This window comes from Salvelinus sp. IW2-2015, linkage group LG2, assembly GCF_002910315.2.
Source record: "Salvelinus sp. IW2-2015 linkage group LG2, ASM291031v2, whole genome shotgun sequence".
Lineage (NCBI taxonomy): Eukaryota > Metazoa > Chordata > Actinopteri > Salmoniformes > Salmonidae > Salvelinus > Salvelinus sp. IW2-2015.
In genome coordinates, this window is record NC_036839.1 from 24,361,536 (window position 1) to 24,382,315 (window position 20,780).

The window sequence follows — 20,780 nt, forward strand, 5'->3', positions numbered from 1 at the left end:
GAAGCTACAATCTATCCGCTATATTAAAGCTGATCCACCTTGTAAAAAAATAAATACTTACAGTGTAGTGAGAGCGGCTTTATCTCAGCGCTACCTCATACCTGCCAAATTTCTGTCTGCTTGAACGGCAATTTCTCAGATATACATGAAAACATGAATTGACCCAGGGAACCGATAAAACATCGCTCAGAGATGCACACAAACAATATAACATTCAAAATGGGTGAATATTTACTTTAATAGGCACTTACTATTGTATTTTTTWTTTTTTTTACCTGTTGAGATGGGAAAACATGTTTTTTATTAACTTGAACATTTGCTCTTTATGACAGAATGTTAAAATTAAGTTTTAAAAAATKTGTTTTTTTTACTACTCAAAAGGCACCTAATTGGTGGAATGACCAACAAGCTCTCAGTGTCATTGCAGAATCTGATGTTTTACCATTAACATACATTTCGAAGGTTAAGTTTAGGCATTCATTCAGAATTGTTAAGGTAATGGTTAAGGTTTGGGATAGGGTTACAACCTCAAAATGCAAAACGAGGGTCTAGCCCTGGGATTGAACTCGACCCTCGGAGCTGGAGCTCATCCGCCATCCCCGTCCGCAACACCCTACTTGATGGTAATAGCTCTCACTGCTGCCCCTAGTGACCGGTTTTCAATGGTGTAAAGTATTTAAGTAAAAATACTTTATAGTACTACTTAAGTCGTTTTTTGTGGTATCTGTACTTTACTTTACTATTTATTTATTGACAACTTTTCCTTTTCCTCCACTACATTCTTAAAGAAAATAATGAACTTTTTACTCCATACATTTTCCCTGACACCCAAAAGTGCTTGTTACATTTTGAATGCTTAGCAGGACAGGAAAATTGTTGGGAGATGAATTCAAAACCGGCAGTGGTGGAAAAAGTATCCGAATATCATACTTGAGTAAWAGTAAAGATACCATAATATAAAATGAAAAAAGTGAAGTCACCCAGTAAAATACTACTTGAGTAAAAGTCAAAAAGTATTTGGTTTTAAATATACCTAAGTATCAAAAGTAAATGTAATTGCTAAAATATATACAATATTTCAAAACCAATGTGTTAATTGGGGATATTCTCCCTTTAGAAAAAATAAAATGAAACACMATTTTTACTAACACAAAACATAAAAAAATTCAATATTTGAGTACAAACAATTTCATCATTAATGTGGTTTAACACTTGGTTTAACATTGTTAAAAAAGGACATTGTTGTCAATCTAAAACATAACACCTGGAAATATAGGTACAATGATTATTTTTTTGATTCTCTGCAAAATAGATTTGCTGAATTGTTTTTTAAAAACTGAACGATTATTCAGCTGAATTAACAAAGATTAAGATATGTACAGTATATTTGGGACTGTTATATGGACTAAATAACACCTTAGCATGGGAACTCTATGCATCAACAGCTGCATCACACCCCCGCTTTGTGATACATTTCCATATAAAAATATACATGTTTCTTTTAAATACAGTGGCTTGTGAAATTATTCACCTCCTTGGCAGTTTTCCTATTTTGTACAACCTGGAATTAAAATAGATTTTTGGGGGGTTTGTATCATTTGATTTACACAACATGCCTACCACTTTGAAGATGCAAAATATGTTTTATTGTGAAACAAACAAGAAATAAGACAAAAAAACTGAACTTGAGTGTGCATAACTATTCACCCCCCCACCCCACCCCCAAAGGCAATACTTTGTAGAGCCACCTTTTGCAGCAATTACAGCTGCAAGTCTCTTGTGGTATGTCTCTATAAGCATGGCACATCCAGCCACTGGGAATTTTGCCAATTCTTCAAGGCAAAACTGCTCCAGCTCCTTCAAGTTGGATGGGTTCTGCTGGTGTATCACAATCTTTAAATCATACCACAGATTCTCAATTGGATTGAGGTCTGTGCTTTGACTAGGCCATTCCAAGACATTTAAATGTTTCCCCTTAAACCACTCAAGTGTTACTTTAGCAGTATTGTAACGGCTGATTTCCTCCTCTTCGTCTGAAGAGGAGGTGTAGCAGGGATCGGACCAAGACGCAGAGTGGTAAGTGTCCATGTTTTAATATAATTAACTGAACACGACAAAAAATACAATACATAACAAAGTAACCTAACCGAAACAGTCCCGTGTGGCACGAACACAGACACAGGAAACAAACACCCACAAACCAACAGTGAAAACAGGCAACCTAAATATGGTTCCCAATCAGAGACAATGCAAAACACCTGTCTCTGATTGAGAACCATATCAGGCCAATTGACAAACCTAAACATAGAAACACATAACATAGACTGCCCACCCCAACTCACGCCCTGACCATACTAACTAAAGACAAAACAAAGGAAAATAAAGGTCAGAACGTGACAAGTATGCTTAGGGTCATTTTCCTGCTGGAAGGTGAACCTCCGTCCCAGTCTCAAATCTCTGGAAGACTGAAACAGGTTTCCCTCAAGAATTTCCCTGTATTTAGCGCCTTCCTTCAATTCTGACCAGTTTCCCAGTCCCTGCCGATGAAAAACATCCCCACAGCATGATGCTGCCACCACCATGCTTCACTGTAGGGATGGTGTTCTCGGGATGATGAGAGGTGTTGGGTTTGCCCCAGACATAGCGTTTTCCTTGATGGCCAAAAAGCTACATTTTAGTCTCATCTGACCAGAGCACCTTCTTCCATATGTTTGGGGAGTCTCCCACATGCCTTTTGGCGAACACCAAATGTGTTTGCTTATTTTTTCTTTAAGCAATGACTTTTTTCTGGCCACTCTTCCATAAAGCCCAACTCTGTGGAGTGTGCAGCTTAAAGTGGTCCTATGTACAGATACTCCAATCTCCGCTGTGGAGYTTTGCAGCTCCTTCAGGGTTATCTTTGGTCTCTTTGTTGACTCTCTAATTAATGCCCTCCTTGCCTGGTTCATGAGTTTTGGTGGGCGGCCCTCTCTTGGCAGGTTTGTTGTGGTGCCATATTCTTTACATTTTTTAATCATGGATTACATAGTGCTCCGGGGGATGTTCAAAGTTTCAGATATTTTTTTATAACCCAACCCTGATCTGTACTTCTCCACAACTTTGTCCCTGACCTGTTTGGAGAGCTCCTTGGTCTTCATGGTGCCGCTTGCTTGGTGGTGCCGCTTGCTTAGTGGTGTTGCAGACTCTGGGGCCTTTCAGAACCGGTGTGTATATATACTGAGATCATGTGACCGATCATGAGACACCTAGATTGCACACAGGTGGACTTTATTTAACTAATTATGTGACTTCTGAAGGAAATTGGTTGCACTCGATCTTATTTAGGGGCTTCATAGCAAATGGGGTGAATACATATGTACGCACCACTTTTTTTTTTTTTTTTTTTTTTTTAAACAAGTAATTTTTTTCATTTCACTTCACCAATTTGGACTATTTTGTGTATGTCCATTACATGAAATCCCGCCAAAAATCTATTTAAATTACAGGTTGTAATGCAACAAAATAGGAAATACGCTAAGGGGGATGAATACTTTTGCAAGGCACTGTAGTTTACAAAATGCCATCCCTCTCTCTCTGGGTCAGAGGTCAAAGCTCAGAGGTCAGCCAATGTCATCTGCCACACAGAGATGACCGTGTGTCTAACTAAGGGCTTTCCCCCCAGCACCAGTAGCAAATCAGGCAGGTTTTGTGCTATGCTCTCATGGCTCTCCTCTGGTTTACCTGAACCATCCTCCTCTCTATTCTCACAGCTCCACTGCTTACTGAAGGCCTCCTGGTTCTCAAAGGTCAGACAGTTCCCAAACCGCTGAGGGTCATTCCCACTTAGACCATTACAATAGTCCTCCACTTCAGTCAATAGCTTCTCCGAGCTACTAAACGTCTCCAGCTCTATAGTGCCCTCTGTCTCTGAGGAGGATGGGAAGCATTTGTTCTTGAACGGCCGTATCTTGCTGTCAAGTCTGTTTCTGATGGTGGTGCTGGGGGTCGGGGTGGTGCTGGTGGTTGTGGTCACGGCAGGCTGATAGCTAGGGCCCAGGCCGGCACAGCAGTGGTAGATCCTGTGGGGAGGTGGGTTGGAGCCGGGTAGCACGGCTAGCTTCCCCCAGGTCTGGGTGGTGAAGCTGTACCTGTGGATAAAAAGCATCTACTAAATGGCATATCTTATATTATTATATATTCAGTGTAGCTTGCTTCAGCAAGCACACTCTAGATATTTCTCTTCTGACTTATAGTTATTACTATTATTTAGGACGATATTTCTCTTACACCACGATTTACGATAGAAACTCCATTCAAAATGTGAAGAGTGACTCAGGTCTGAATAGTGAAGATGTACCTCCATAGACAGCTCCTGGGTGTGTGCTGGCTTTCTCCTCCTCCAAACAGAAGCATGCTGTCCCGGTAGACCACAGTTGAGTGGCCCACCAGCTTAGAGGGGCCTGATCTGTATAACACATCCACAGGACAGACAGACCGGAAGGAAGGAAAAACAACACAACGCATTGTTAAACAAGCGACACAATTAGTCTGTTGTTAGTTTTTTTGCTTTGTGTGGAAAAGATAACATCACTTAGATTGTTGATTTACTTAATGTGCTGTGTGTACATACACTGCACAATCCAAATTATTTATTCAAACGTAACAATTGATAGTGAATGATGATATATGTTTGTGAGAGGTTAAAGCTACAGGTTAAGCAAATTAATCTGGTGGCTAGGCGCCAGATAACATTGTCTGGTTTCAGCTGTTTTGCATTTCCTGTTGAAACGCTGAACAAATTGCCACACAAAACAACTGAGCCCATAAAGAGAAATTATAATTGACATGATATTGCCCTCCATAAGGCTGTTGAGGTTGTCAGTGCCTGAAACAGACCTGGGTCAAATACATTATCTCAAATACTTTCAAATACTTGACCGGAGCTTGATTTAGCTTACCCAGTACAATGGAACCAATGGAACAGTCCTAAAAGTGTCCTCCATAAGGGTATTGAAAGTTGTCAGTGCCTGAACCCTTAAACTATTTTTATAGATCTGTAGTATCCAGTGAAACCCCAGCGGCAGAGAGAGAGAGAGATAGAGACACAGCCAAATAAAGAGGGAGCAGAGATCACTCACGTGGCGTTGAGACTGCTCCAGGAATGACTGGTAGAGTTCCATCTCCACAGATCCCTCTGCTCCCTCAGGCCTCTCAGACCCCCGAACAGGTACATGCAGTCCAGGTGGGTCATGGCAGAGTGGCTGTGTCTGGGACCAGGACCCACCTCTGTCTGGGTACAGTCCAGCAGGGACCACAACATAGTGTCTGACACACACAAGACAGTGTTCAGTGAAGTGTTGGYAAATTCAAAACATATTCCAGTCATGACATCATTATTATTTTCTCTGGAAATGTGACAGCAATGTGTTGTTATTAAATGATAATCACGAAAACCAAATGATCTATCCATAGAAAACGTCTAACTCACCAAATTCTAACTTCCAAAACTCCTGTGATGAGGCTCTCATGTCAATGTATCCTCCGTAGATGTACATGGCAGAGCTAAACACCACAGCACTGTGGCCCTTCCTGTTGACTGGCACCTGATTCTGTTAACATGTTAGCATATGGACGGCCATGAGGGATGTCATCAATATCAGTACAAAGCATGGGAACCATACTTGATCAGCCATTACTATTAATCATGCTATGGGCCAGTTTATAGAGCTGCCATATGCTGTTGTTACATTTAGTTAATCAACTGATTATGTTTTTCATTAATTGCAGTTAAAACCGTACTTGATATGAGAGGGTATACAAATTAATATGTACTGTTCTTTTAATAATTTWTAGTGGTGCATTTGTGCGAGTGCAAGCTGTGGAAAATGAGCATGGTTACATTATCACTCTCAATTTCCCTGGTATGTGGAGCATTTACTTTTACATTACATACCTGAGGGGGGTTCCTATCCTGCCAGGAAACCCACTGCTCTTTCACTGCAAGAGATATGAGAAAGGACACTGACAACTGTGCAGGACTCACAGAGAAACAAAGGCAGAATGGCAGCTTTTCTTTGCCGTCACTCCCTATGAGAACTGTGCGCTAGTACCAACTTTTTATGTTGTCAGGTAGGATTTTATATGCCAGGTGCAAGTTTGAACATGTAGTGTTTTGGATGTTGTTGGATCATTATGATTGTGTCAGTAGTTATTGAGGTGTATGTTGCCCACAGTGGATTTTACCAATATCAAACACCCAGAGGGGGGTTTTCCATATAGTGTACGCAGAATCAATCATTCCACCGAAGACATACAGAACACCCTGTAAAGATAATGATTTACAATCAACATTGAGCTCCATGAAGCCTACCATGTACAGCAATGCTAAGCAGTCTGAGATACAATGACATTGATATTATATTGATATAACCATACAGATGACATAGATAAAACCCTACCTGATGTGCCACCATGGAATGTTCCTGAAGCTCCTCAGGTGCTGCCTCACAGCTACAGTCCAACTCTGTCCACTCATTGCGTACTACATAGACACACACAGTGGTTAGGTCCATACCCTCATTCCTAATGCGTAACAACATCACTGTATAACACTGTTATAACATGATTGAATAACAGTCTGCATAACTGACATATACAGTTTGTAGCAGACCAGTTCACAATATAAACAAAGTAATAATAATTATGACTTAGAAAAAGTATAGTGTATCTGACACTAATCTTGGAATGAACCTAGAAGAAAATATTGCCTGCATGCTGGCCAGCTATATTAACAGCCTGTCACCAGAGACTAGTCACTTACCAACATTATACCTCCAGAAGTCCCTGAGCGAGTGGCTCTCCCTCCCTCCCAACACAAAKACACTGCCCCCGTAGGAGCAGCAGGCGTGCTTGTAGCGTTCACATGGTGCAGGGCCACTCTGAGGCAGTACGGTCCACAGGCTGGGGCTGCTACTGCTCCTCCGGCTCATACTAGGGCATCCTCAATCTCAGCTGTCATTGGGCTGCTATTCTCCTCAGGAAAACGACTGCATGGTGAAGAATAGGGCACAGCAACACTAGTTGTCAACCACTAACCACTACGGGTGTCATGTGACTGTTCTCAGTTGTCTTTGGAAAGAGATTCAATCGACACAGTGAGGAAAGCTTTAACCAAAACAGTCCGTGTGAATTCGAATTCCTCTGCAGCTGCAAGAAAAAAAAAGTTCAATTAACTATTATCCTCAGGATAAAACTAACATTGAGGTTTGTGATGTCATGCTTCTCTCTGGGGGGAATGGACAAGTTCCCTGGATCATGAACGGCTTCTCTGTCCCCAGGTGTGAAAAAAACAGTTTGAAGAGGCACAACAAGAGCCCCTGACTCTGTGGGTAACGCAGCGAGGAGACCCTCCCTATGTAGGCAACATATTCATTATTGTAACACCTCACACTCTTGTGACTATATAATAGCCTGAGCCTATATCTGTTATGTTGTCTTGCCAACTTTGCCAGGCCAAACATACATAGCACAATTAGATCTGGGACTAGGCTAACTGTATACAAGTACTTCATTATATAATCAGAACAGTCAGCTTCATACCCAAAAAGAGACATTTGTCTTAGTACTTTGTGTGGTTTTTGTGTATTCATAATACATGTGTATATTAATTTGTATAGTACAAACAAGCAACAAGTAACCAAGGCAACAGTACACATGTCACAACGAATGAGGCAGCTCCCCCTTGGGCCAATCAGTGTAATTTTGTAAATGCGAATCTCTATGGCAAGACATATTATTCACCCAAGTTTCATCAACATTGGGCCAGTGCTGTCTGAGATATCGCATGTGACTAACGTACTAACGAGCTAATGGACAGAGACAGATTCACCGTCCCCTCCAGGGGTATAGTGCTACACAGAGCTGGTAAAAATATTTCTGGAAAATGTATTCTGAAGCAATGTCTCGCAAGATCACATAATGATTCATTCGTATTATAACAGAACTGAATATAATAGCATGGCATAATAGGCCTAAGATGCGCCAAAATCAGCACCTGCCACGAGGCAGAATATATGCTTTGATTGAAACAAAATACAAGGTTTATAGTTTAACAACATCTGGTCTAATTCGCTCACAAAACAGTAATTCAAGAAGATCTAAATTCATATTCCCATGAAACTGATTGAAATCAAATGATTGGTATGCAGATGAGGTTTGGACATTTCACCGGTAAAACATGAAGAATTAGGCCTATCATTCACGATTCACAGTGATGATTACCTATTTTGAAATTAGGTATGCCTAACTTGTTGTTTGAGGGTGATACAAGTAAGACCTTTTCTTGACACAAACCAGGTTTCCATCCAATGTTTTTATGCAAGTAAAGTAGTCCTACATGTTGGATTAAAAATGTCACGACARGTCTGATGGAAACAGCAGATTTGTCCGTAAACTTTCCAAATGTTGACAAAACAAAATACGTTTGACAAGCTGGGATCTTTTTGTGTCGGAAAAAATGAATTATGCAAAAAATGATGTACCTTTATACGCAAATATTGATATAACTATCATATCGATGTCACGCAATAACATGTCGTGTGGTCCTCCCACTAGGATTTGCTGTTTATTATGCAGTTTATTATGCTACAGATGAAATCAGTTATGATGAACTTCACAGGGTGGTGAAAGTGCACGGTGATGAGCTTGATGCTACTTTCAAATGTATAGAGGGTGTTTTTCTGGTGACATGGTTGACGTTTGACAAATAAAAATAATCTCGCTATTTTGTCTATACAAATCTCATGTAGGCCTGGTAGGCTATACCTGCACTGTATCTGCCAGCTGTTGGCTAGAGTGCATGTGCCATGACCAGTGTTGGCAAATTCGCTATATAACCCAAAATAGTTGAAATAGTAGATGGAAACATCTCTGGGTAAATGTGAATATTGTTTTTATGCAGATTTTAGAATATTCGCAAGAAAATGTGTCACTAATTGGATGCAAACCTAGACTACGTGTGGGCATAGGCAGACGTTGACATTGGAGGATGCATTTTCTGATATTCAATAGGATACAAACTTTGAGAAATGATGATGTCCATTAAAACATTTTGGGTGCTCAATTTCATTGTGGGGGTCAACAAGCAACTTCTCCACTTCTACATTTTGAAAACAGTATGCAACATACCGTAAATGAAAGGCTACGTGGAAGTCCGCCCAACACCCAAAGTTTGTTTTGGGGGAAAACATTTTTTTATGAAAACTAACTTCCTGCATTTCTACACATTTTGCAATGGGGCAGAGAGAAAAACGTGCTGTTTTAAAGTAACTGTCTAGTGAAAGTCTCACTTACATATTCTGTAAGTACCGAAATAATGTTGTTGACTCATCCTATACTCGTATTTGTGGCAAAATCATACATTGGAGAAAAAAAAACACTTCAAAAACCCCACCTCAACCCACCTTGTATCTCAAACAGACCGTTTAAAAAATGTGTGTTATTTCCTCAGAGGATGACATGGATGAGCTGGCCATCAGTCTACTTATATTCATATTTTTAATGACCGGTATACATCCACACMATTCCGTTGTTGAGATACACCCACACCATTCCAACACATAAAATATTCTTTTTAAAGGTCATGAAGAGTCAAATCATGTTTTTCATGACATTTGATGATATTTGAAGTATGATGACCAAAGTATAACAACTAAGGAGTTGCTCCGTAAGAAGCATCTCAAGGTCCTGGAGTGACCTAGCCAGTCTCCAGACCTGAACCCAAATCTTTGGAGGGAGCTGAAAGTCCGTATTGCCCAGCGACAGCCACGAAACCTGAAGGATCTGGAGAAGGTCTGTATGGAGGAGTGGGCCAAAATCCCTGCTGCAGTGTGTGCAAACCTGGTCAAGAACTACAGGAAACGTATGATCTCTGTAATTGCAAACAAAGGTTTCTGTACCAAATATTAAGTTCTGCTTTTCTGATGTATCAAATACAAATACAATTTCTGAATTTTTGTTTTAGATTCCGTCTTTCACAGTTGAAGTGTACCTATGATAAAAATTACAGACCTCTACATGCTTTGTAAGTAGGAAAACCTGCAAAATCGGCAGTGTGTCAAATACTTGTTCTCCCCACTGTAAATGTTAGTTTGAGCAATGTCAGAGTGGCATTGACAAAAATACAGTAGAATAGAATACAGTATATACATATGAGATGAGTAAAGTAGTACAGTATGTAAACATTATTAAAGTGACCAGTGATTCATTGTCTTTGTATATAGGGCAGCAGTCTCTAAGGTGCAGGGTTGAATAACCGGGTGGTAGCCGGCTAGTGATGGCTTTTTAACAGTCTGATGGCCTTGAGATAGAAGCTGTTTCAGTTTCTCGCTCCCAGCTTTGATGCACCTGTACTGACCTCGCCTTCTGGATAATAGCAGGGTAAACAGGCCGTGGCTTGGGTGGTTGATGTCCTTGATGATCTTTTTGGCCTTCCTATGACATCGGGTGCTCTAGGTGTCCTGGAGGGCAGGTAGTTTGCCCCCGGGGATGTGTTGGGCAGACCGCACCACCCTCTGGTTGCGCCCGGTGCAGTTGCCGTACCAGGCAGTGATACAGCCCGACCGGATGCTCTCAACTGTGCATCTGTAAAAGTTTGTGAGGGTTTTAGGTGCCAAGACAAATTTATTCAGCCTTCTTCACCACACTGTCTGTGTGGGTGGACCATTTCAAATCTTCAGTGATGTGTACGTCGAGGAACTTGAATCTTTCCACCTTCTCCACTGCGGTCCCGTCGATGTGGATAGGGGCGGGCTCGCTCTGCTGTTTCCTGAAGTCCACGATCAGCTCCTTTGTTTTGTTGACGTTGAGTGAGAGATTATTTTCCTGGCACCGCTCTCCCAGGGTCCTTACCTCCTCTCTGTAGGCTGTCTCGTCATTGTTGGTAATTAGGCCTACTACTGTTGTGTTGTCTGCACACTGATTGAGTTGGAGGCATGGGTGAACAGGGAGTACAGGAGGGGGCTGAGCATGCACCCTTGTGGGGCCCCTGTGTTCAGGATCAGTGAAGTGGAGGTGTTGTTTTCGACCTCCACCATCTGGGGGCGACCTGTCAGGATGTCCAGGACCCATTTGCACAGGGCAGGGTTCAGACACAGGGCCCCGAGCTTAATGATGAGCTTGGAGGATACTATGGTATTGAATGCTGAGCTATAGTCAATGAACAGCATTCTTACATAGGTATTTCTCTTGTCCAGATGAGATAGGGCAGTGTGCACTGCGATGGCGATTGATTCTTCTGTGGATCTATTGGGGCGGTAAGAAAATTTAAGTGGGTCTAGGGTGTCAGGTAAGGTAGAGGTGATATGATCCTTAATTAGCCTCTCAAAGCACTTCATGATGACAGAAGTGAGTGCTACGGGGCGATAGTCATTTTGTTCAGTTACCTTTGCTTTCTTGGGTACAGGAACAATGGTGGACATCTTGAAGCAAGTGGGGAAAGCAGACTGGGATAGTGAGAGATTGAATACGTCTGTAAACACTCCAGTCAGCTGGTCTGTGCATTCTCTGAGGACGCGGCTAGGGATGCTGTCTGGGCCGGCAGCCTTTCGAAGGTTAACGAGCTTAAATGTCTTACTCACGTCGGCCACAGAGAAGGAGAGCCCACAGTTCTTGGTAGCGGGCCGCGTAAGTGACACTGTGTTATTCTCAAAGGAGGCGAGGAAGGTGTTTCGCTTGTCCAGAAGCAAGACGTTGTTGTCCGCGATGTGGCTGGTTTTCCCTTTGTAGTCCGTGATTGTCTGTAGACCCTGCCACATACATCTTGTGTCTGAGCCATTGAATTGTGACATTTTGCCTGTTTGAATGCCTTACGGAGGGAATAACTACAGTGTTTGTATTCGGGCATATTCCCAGTCACCTTGCCATGGTTTGCGCTTTCAGTTTTGTGCGAATGCTGCCATCTATTCACGGTTTCTGGTTTGGGTAGGTTGTAACAGTCACAGTGGGTATAACATCTCCTATACACTTCCTGATGAGCTCAGTCACCGTATCTGTGTATTCGTCAATGTTATTCTCAGAGGCTACCCGGAACATATCCCAGTCCGCCTGATCAAAACAATCTTGAAGCATGGATTCTGATTGGTCAGACCAGCGTTGAATAGACCTTAGCATAGGTACTTCCTGTTTGAGTTCCTGCCTTTAGAAAGGGAGGAGCAAAATGGAGTCATGATCAGATTTGCTAAAGGGGGGGCTGGGGGGGCCTTGTAGGCATTTTGAAAAGTTGAGTAGCAGTGGTCCAATGTTTTACCAGCGATAGTTCTTTAGTCAATGTGTTGGTAGAACTTCGGTAACGTTTTCCTCAAATTTGCTTTGTTAAAATCCCAAGGTACAATAAATGAGGCCTCAGGATATGTGGTTTTCAGTTTGCATTAAGTCCAGTGTAGTTCTTTGAGGCCGTGAATCGCCCTGAGCTTGTCTACTTTATTGTCCAGAGACTGGACATTAGCGAGTAATATACTCGGAAGCAGTGGATCGCATGCACGCCTCCTGATTCGGACTAGAAGTCCACTCCGAATACCTCTTCTCCGCCAGCTGTGTTTTGGAGCAGCCTCTGGAAGAAGTTCAATTGACCTGGGGGGTACGAACAAAAGATCCAATTCGGGAAAGTCGTATTCCTGGTCGTAATGCTGGCGAGTTACCACCGCTCTGATATCCAAAAGTTATTTCCGGCTGTATGTAATAACACAAAAAACATTATGGGCTTATAATGTAAGAAATAACACACACACACAAAACAATACTGCACAGCTGATTAGGAGTTAGAAGCAGAGCCGCCATATCTGTCGGCGCCATCTTACTAAGATGACTGTATTGATAAAGTTTGATACTGACCTGTTGATACTGTGGATTATTATTTGACCTTGCTGGTCATCTATGAACATTTGAACATCTTGAAAAACAATCTGGCCTTAAAACCTGTCTGGGAAAGGCGTGCCGCTAGCGGGACACCTCGACAACATCCGGTGAAATTACAGAGCGCGAAATTCAAACGACAGTATTATAAATATTTCACTTTCATAAAATCACAAGTGTAATACATCAAAAAAAGCTTAACTTCTTGTTAATCCAGCCGCTGTGTCTCCAAAAAGGCTTTACGGCGAAAGCAAACAATGCGATTATCTGAGGACAGCGCCCCGCATACAAAACCATTGAAAACATATTTCAACCAGGCACCTGCGACACGAAAGTCAGAAATAGCGATATAATAAAAGCCTTACCTTTGATGATCTTCTGCCGTTGGCACTCCAAAAGGTCCCAGTTACATCACAAATGATCCTTTTGTTCGATAATGTCCTCCTTTATATCCACAAAATCTCAGTTTAGCTTGCGTGCTTCAGTCAATAATCCACCCAGTTTCCCTCCATCAAAATGCATACAAAATGAATCCCAAACGTTACTAATAAACTTTTCCAAACAAGTCAAACAACATTTATAATCAAACCGTAGGTACCCTAATACGTAAATAAACTATAAAATTTAAGACGGAGAATCGTTATTGTCTTTACCGGAGAAAAATACCAAAGAACGCACTCTCTTCCACGCGTTTCGAAACACTACAGCCAAAATGGGATCCACCTAGAAAACATACAATCTCTGGGTCATCTTTCCAAAAACCGCTCTAGTGGAAGCCCTAGGAACTGCAATCTGGGAGGATTTGGCCTTATAGTAAAAGTGATAGCCATTGAAAATAGTGGTAAACTGAATTATTTTTTGGGGGGGATGGTTTGTCCTCGGGGTTTCTGTTATATTCACAGACATTATTTTAACAGTTTTAGAAACTTTAGAGTGTTTTCTATCCAAATATACCAATTATATGCATATCCTAGCTTCTGGGCCTGAGTAACAGGCAGTTTACTTTGGGCACGCTTTTCATCCGGACGTCAAACTACTGCCCCCTATCCAAAACAAGTTAATGGCCATGTACTCTGTTTCTGTATTGCACTTGTGACATCTGCTTATGTAAAAAGGGATGTATAAATACATTTGATTGAAATCAATTTGATTGATATACTGTACCACACCAACAAAAGCTGGAGAACATACGCACATCCTGGTACTTTCCGCAGGTGCTGGAATTGTAGACAAACTCATGGAAAACAGGAATAGAAAACGCTGCACACTGCTGCTCATGCTCCCAGGTGACTTGATTTATAACAACGTTTCGACTCATAGGTCTTCATCAGGCAACCATATCCCAGGTGAGGGTGAACGGTCCTATGCGGCATTTTCCTTTCTGTTTTCCATATACCAAACCCCCTCAGGCCTTATTGCTTAAATATATAATTGATGCAGTTTCAATGTTGTTTGAGTTGCTTTGTGTATCACCAAATTTGCTTGAGATCATTGATACTGCAACACCGCTCACTGCATCCAAGTTGCTTGGCATTTCAAAGAGTTGTCAGTCAAGGCGAACTCATGAATATAATCTCCCCGCCCACTCAGCCTGTCTTTTCAAACTTCCTGGTAGTTGCCATGAGAGAAAAGGTACCTTTCAGAATGACTGTTCAGGACCTTTAACATACTTATTTAAAACATTTTTGGAAGGAAAACTATTTCACTCATATTGTAATTAATTCTAGATCATATTTCATAGAAATCTGGAAACACTGGACAGTTACTTTAAAAGGTTGACTTTGGGGAAAAAAAAAAAAAAAAGGCTTTAAACTGTATCACTGATAAATGCACCATATCAGGTAATTTAATGGTACATTTTTTTATTAGGAATACGATATTTTGCTACGGTAGTGCCATTTCTTACTGATCTCTGTCCAAAAATAAATCATGTGAAATGACATCAACACATACTGGAGGAGTTACTGGCTAGCTACAAGTGGTTAGCTTAGCTAATGAACTAGCTAGGTCAGTCACAGCCTTCATGACCAGAATGACACATCGATGAACCACCAAAGGCACACCTCATTTCGGTAAAAAAAATTAGGAGTTGGATCGTTTTTTGTGCCCTAAGTCGACCGTTAAAGCTAATTTCCTGCAATTCTACACTTTTGCCATTGCTTATGACATGTTCATATGCAATCTGGGGGGCCCCCAACCTCAAGGTTGTTTTTGTGTTCTAAAAAGAAAGTAGGTCATTGGGAGCAGTACCTACCTTCCTCTATCTTGAATTAAGAATTTAGATAATTGCAAATGAGTCAATATGATATGACATTGATTAAATTGAGAAGCATAAACACAGCCCCATGACTGTGTGAAGGCATACCCTATGTGAACAGGAAATTATATAGTTAATTCCTTCACTGATATTATATTCTATTCTTCTATCTCAACTGTTTTCAAGTGATTTTCTGAAGGCTTCTATTTCTCTGTTCAATCAACTAGCCTAACCTGATTAGAAAGGTTGGATTAAGAAAGGTGCATTGCAATGTTATTACAAACTACAAAGCACAAACTATTATTACATTGTTATTACGAAATTGAAGGAATAGTCAGATCATGGAAAAATACAAGTTTGACATCTCTGGAAGAGAACGTCTAGGAGGGGCACGTGACCGTTATTTCAGCACTATTTCACTCTGTGCTGTTTCTTACCACATTCTTCCTACTGACTTTACAGTTCCATGCTGTTATAGGCTAATACAACCTAGTCAGTAAAATTAAAAGTGCGCCTACATCTCAAGATGTAGCCTAGGATACTTATTCTACAAATATCCTTTGCCTAGGCTACTGCATACAGTACACGAAGTGTCTTTTCCAGAAGAGAAATACACACGAGACAAAAGTTTAGCTACAATGTGAAAACGGTCACTGGCCAGACATTTTTCACTGTGTAAAATAAAATGAATAGATTGTTTTCAATGTCTTACTTATGGCATTAGAATAATTGTTGGTTTCATTGTGGAAATATATCATTATAAAACCCTTACGAAAAATAAACCAAAACCACTATTTCAATAGCTAATAAAAACGTAATGTATTATATTTTCCTTTTAGGCTACATTTTACTAGGCTACATAGCCTACACAGCCAAAGCTGAACTCACTTACTGCATCGTTGAATAGTCTATACATTGAAAATGTAAAGTTACATCATAGAAAACAAAATTACCGATTAGATAGCCGATATCTCACCCGTTCCTCTGCATTGGATTTTGCTGCGCTGCAGTGATCATCCGGGCGTTGAAGAGCATTTCAGAAGGAGGGGCATATTGTGGTTTGAGCAGGAAGTGTGGGTGTTTCTCAAGATTGAAATGAGAAACTCTTCCGCAGCACTGGAGAAAGCACGTGATAGTAGGCTACTATTTGCACTTACATATTACAGTCAAATGTAAATGTTTGCCTGTCAGTGTAATCTGCATATGTCCACTTTATTACTATAGGCTACTATGACATAAGGAGAAAAAGATAAGCACGAGATAGGCCACTATGAAAAGCATGTGATTGTTTATGATATCGAAATATTCCATTCAAACTTGACCTTGAACCTATAAAAAGTTATTATTGCATACTGTCTATGACAATTCGGTGATTTATATTCCTTATCATATGCCAGCTCAGGGGAATATTTTCTGTCACTGGAAAACTATCCCCCCAAAAATGATATCCAAAATTATTTGTGAAATCTTATCTGTTGGCTCCATAATAAGAATTGACCCTCTAATCTGTAAATTAAGGACAAAGAGCTGGCTAATGTACTGTTCCGTATTACATATTCAAACATAATTGACTTGGGGGGGATTAAGAGTAATATTTGTACTTGTTATATTCTCCTGTAATAAAAGGTCACAGGATTTTTGCATTGTTTGCTATGGCATATACACTGAGTATACCAAACATTAGGAACACCTTTCTAATATTGAGTTGCACCCCTCAGTAATGCACTGAGGTCAAGTGAGCCGACACTTGCAAAACGAGGTCAAGCCATCCGCACGTTTCCACTTTACTGTATTGCATGTTTTCTGGTAGGGAAACTGAGTCGGATGCACGCTCATGCACAGTTGAGACGATATAGCTACAAATAATTTAAATTAAAAAGTTTGAAGCACACGTAGTCAGTATTCCATAATCAAAATGATACAAAATCGTGTATTTCATTTTCGCGCCTTATAAAACATTTCTTTGATATCACGATTAGAGTGCGGCTGCAGAAGCTGCAGTAGCCTAACGGTGATGCTGTTTAGGAAATATTAAATTGTTAAACTGTTATGATTTTAAAATGTTAAACTGTTATAATCTCAACCCGGCACAGCCAGAAGAGGACTGGCCACCCCTCAGAGCATGGTTCCTCTCTAGGTTTCTTCCTAGGTTCCGGCCTTTCGAGGGAGTTTTTCCTAGATACCGTGCTTCTATATATGCATTGCTGGCTGTTTGGGGTTTTAGGCTGGCGTTGTGACATTGGCTGATGTAAAAAGAGCTTAATAAATCAATTTGATTGATTGATTAAAGCAAGATGTGTTTACAGTAATGACAAACGAACACAGTACACAGACACACACACACACACAGCTTCACAGCAAGATCTAAGTGAACTTGATATATTTTTAGTAGATTACTAATCCATTGTGATGACCATTGTTACCATACAATAACCATGTTATGCCAGTTTAAAATGGGTTAATATAATTGGTTATTCTATATTAAAGTGAACTTTTAAGTAACATAATACCATTTTAGCAAAGTAAAGTTGGATGGTAAACATTTTGTTACATCTGCCGCTAGTACATCATTAATTCATTGTCATTAAAATTGTGAGGTATCTGTGACCAACAGATGCATATCTGTATTCCCAATCATGTGAAATCCATAGATTTATTTATTTAAATTGACTGATTTCCTTATATGAATTGTAACTTAGTAAAATCTTTGAAATTGTTGCATTTTATATTTTTGTTCAGTATAGGTGAGCTTGATATAAGGAAATCAGTCTATTTAAATAAATAAATTAGGCCTTAATCTATGGATTCCACATGACTGGGAATACAGATATGCATCTGTTGGTCACAGATACCTCACAATTGGCTTCCGGATCTCCTCACGAGATTCACAATGTTGACATCAGCAAACCGCTCGCCCACACGACGCCATACACGTTGTGTGCGATTGTGAAGCCGGTTGGACATACTGCCAAATTCTCTAAAACGACGTAGAGAAATTAACATTAAATTATCTGGCAACAGCTCTGATGGACATTCCTGCAGTCAGCATGCCAATTGCACGCTCCCTCAAAACTTGAGACATCTGTGGCATTGTGTTGTGTGACAAAACTGCACATTTTAGAGTGGCCTTTTATTGTCCCCAGCACAAGGTACACCTGTGTACATTTCTAGGATCTTTATTTCAGCACATGAAACATGGGACCAACACTTTACATTGCATTTATATTTTTGTTCAGTATATATTGTAATGACCTGACTAGATCATAAATGAACAATTGTCCAGACAGAGGCTTGAGTTTGCGAATTGACGGTTTATTAAACCAACTTTACACAGGCTACTGTTTGGGCCGTAGCACACGCCAAATAGATGACAGATAACCCACAAGCCAATCGTGACCTTCTCTTGTGAAGCCCAGACGTAAGAGAGAGAGAACAAAGGCTGAACCTGGTCTTAACTTCCAATGCTCCACCCCCCTGCCCAACCCCCCTCCACGCCACTCCGCCAACCACCAGGATGCCCGGCATCAGAACATTCCAGGCATTCCCGTGATTGGCAGATAGCAGGTTGATTGACATGTCGGACCCCGCGCGAACACGGGTACTGGTCAGTACAACACAACACTCCCTAGCCTAACACATAACACACAGCTGTCTGTGCGGGTCGCTAACAGCCCCCACCACAAAGTCCTCGTCCCGAGGGAACAAACAAAGTCTCCTGAAAGCGACCCGGAGGTCTCCCTTTGCCTGCGTGGCCGTAATGGTCGCAGAGTGCCCCTCTGGGAACCAGGGGATGAAGGCAGGGATATGGGGGACAAGGAAGCTGGGAACGGGTAATACATGTCCGTGGCTCTGGGGAAACCACGCCGGTGACACAGGGGGGGAGACAGGGGGAGTGGCTGTCTGGAGCCTTGTCTGGCGGCACCTGAGGGTTGGGTGCCCTGGAGAATGTCATTTGCCAAGAGAGGGGAATTGTGGGGGTTCCTGGGGTTTGGGGAGAAGAGGCCCTCTGTATGGGGCTAACCTGGTCCGGTGCACCGTGCCACCTTTCTCCCCTGGGAGGAAGCTGCACCCGGTACACAACCTCCCCTACCCTCTCCAGGACACTGCAGGGTCCCACCCAGTGGACTGTCCAACTTGGGGCATTGCCTTTTTTCCTTAGGGGCTGGTGAACCCAGACCAGCTCCCCAGCCACAAAGTGCCTTCCCCGGGTGTGCACGTCATAGTTCTTTTCTGCCTCACACACTGCATTCACTCAGCTGCTCTCTGGCGAAGGTGTGGGCTGTCTCCAGGCGGTCCTGGAGTCTCCGGGCATACTCCGCCCCGGAGGAACATAGAGGGCTATCCAGGGCCGACAAACGCCATCTCCGCAGGGGTGCGGATCTCTCTCCCCAGCATGAAGGAGGGCAGGCGTGCAGGAGGTGGAGTCTTGGACAGCGGAGCGGGCATGCCATGAGGACCATAGGCAGGTGCTTGTCCCAGTTCACGCTGGTGTTTGGAAGAGACGATGGCCAGCTGCTGTCCAAGCGTTTTGTTTGATAAGCGCTCCACAAGGCCATCCACTTTGAGGATGGAGAGAGTTAGTGCGGGTCGTTGTGCATACCCAGCCTGCTCAACATGGTGGCGACACAGACGGGACTCAAAGTTTCTGCCTTGGTCCGCTGTGGATGGCTCTGCAGCTCCAAACCTGCTGAACATCCCCGCTGATCAGGGCGTCGACGATGGTCTCTGCCTCCTGGTCAGGCAGAGCATAGGCCCTCGGCCAGTTTTGGTGCAATAGTCATGCGTGAGCACCCAGCGGTTTCCAACTGTCTGTGGTGGGAACGGCCCAACTGCATCCACTCCCACCTCTCCATGGGAGCCCCACTGGGAACTGTTGGAGCTGAGCATGAGACGGCCTGGGGGGGCCCTTTCTCGCTGTGCCAGTTGTCACAGGGGCGGACAAAGTCCTCCACATCCCTCTTTGTGCTGCCCCAGTAGAAACCCTGACGGAGACGGCGCCGTGTTTTTGTGACCCCAAGTGTCCAGTCCCCACCCCCCCATGAGTACTCTGGAGCATCAGCCTCCCGCAATGCTTTTGGGACCACACTGCCACTCCCTCTCCCGTAGCTGACTCCTTCATGCCCGCTGTAGCACGCACATCAGCCAGCCGCAGTCTCTCAAACTTCGACTACAACCTCTTTGGTCGCTGAGTGAAGCGCTGTCACTCTTCCCATGGTGGCTCACCTGCGCCTCTACCCACTGTAGCACTGGGCTGTAGGTCTGTGTCCCGTCCTGCTGCTGCCCCGCCATTCAGCCACGTCGACAGTCTGCAGCTCACAGAAGACAGGCCGCTCGTCTGACACACCTGTGGACAGACACCCTCCTTTGCCCGCAGCTCTCTCCCGTCCCTTCCTCCGTTCACAGTGGGCGGCAGCCGTCTGCAGTAAGGGCGAACGGGACATGGCGTCGCGTGGAGTGGCCTGCCCCTGCCCTGTGCCCACCGTGAAGTCATACGGCTGATGCTCCTCCAACCAGCGTGCACCTGCCCTCTGGCTCTCTGAAAGACATGACCATGGAGAGCAGAGTGGTCAGTCCTTATCTGTAAAGGGGACACCCAGGTAGTTATGAAGTGTTTTGACGGAACCACACCAGCAAA

The 20,780-nt window shown here is 42.6% G+C and overlaps 1 protein-coding gene across 2 annotated transcripts; it reads right to left on the reverse strand.

Annotated features, from left to right (window-relative positions):
• Window positions 1-208: 208 nt before the first annotated feature.
• On the reverse strand, window positions 209-16,204 carry klhdc3l (kelch domain containing 3-like). 2 transcript variants are annotated; one of them, XM_024006703.2, is made up of 9 exons: window positions 16,099-16,204; window positions 6,800-7,025; window positions 6,438-6,520; window positions 6,223-6,301; window positions 5,933-5,976; window positions 5,468-5,588; window positions 5,118-5,304; window positions 4,337-4,444; window positions 209-4,127 (listed from the first exon to the last, which is right to left on the reverse strand). In XM_024006703.2, exons 2-9 carry the CDS (start codon window positions 6,966-6,968, stop codon window positions 3,593-3,595), a joined length of 1,326 nt encoding a protein of 441 aa, XP_023862471.1. In that variant the 5' UTR covers window positions 6,969-7,025; window positions 16,099-16,204; the 3' UTR covers window positions 209-3,592. The 2 variants fall into 2 exon arrangements, with proteins under 2 accessions (XP_023862471.1, XP_023862480.1); XM_024006712.2 differs by having other exon boundaries at window positions 6,800-7,185.
• Window positions 16,205-20,780: the final 4,576 nt, after the last annotated feature.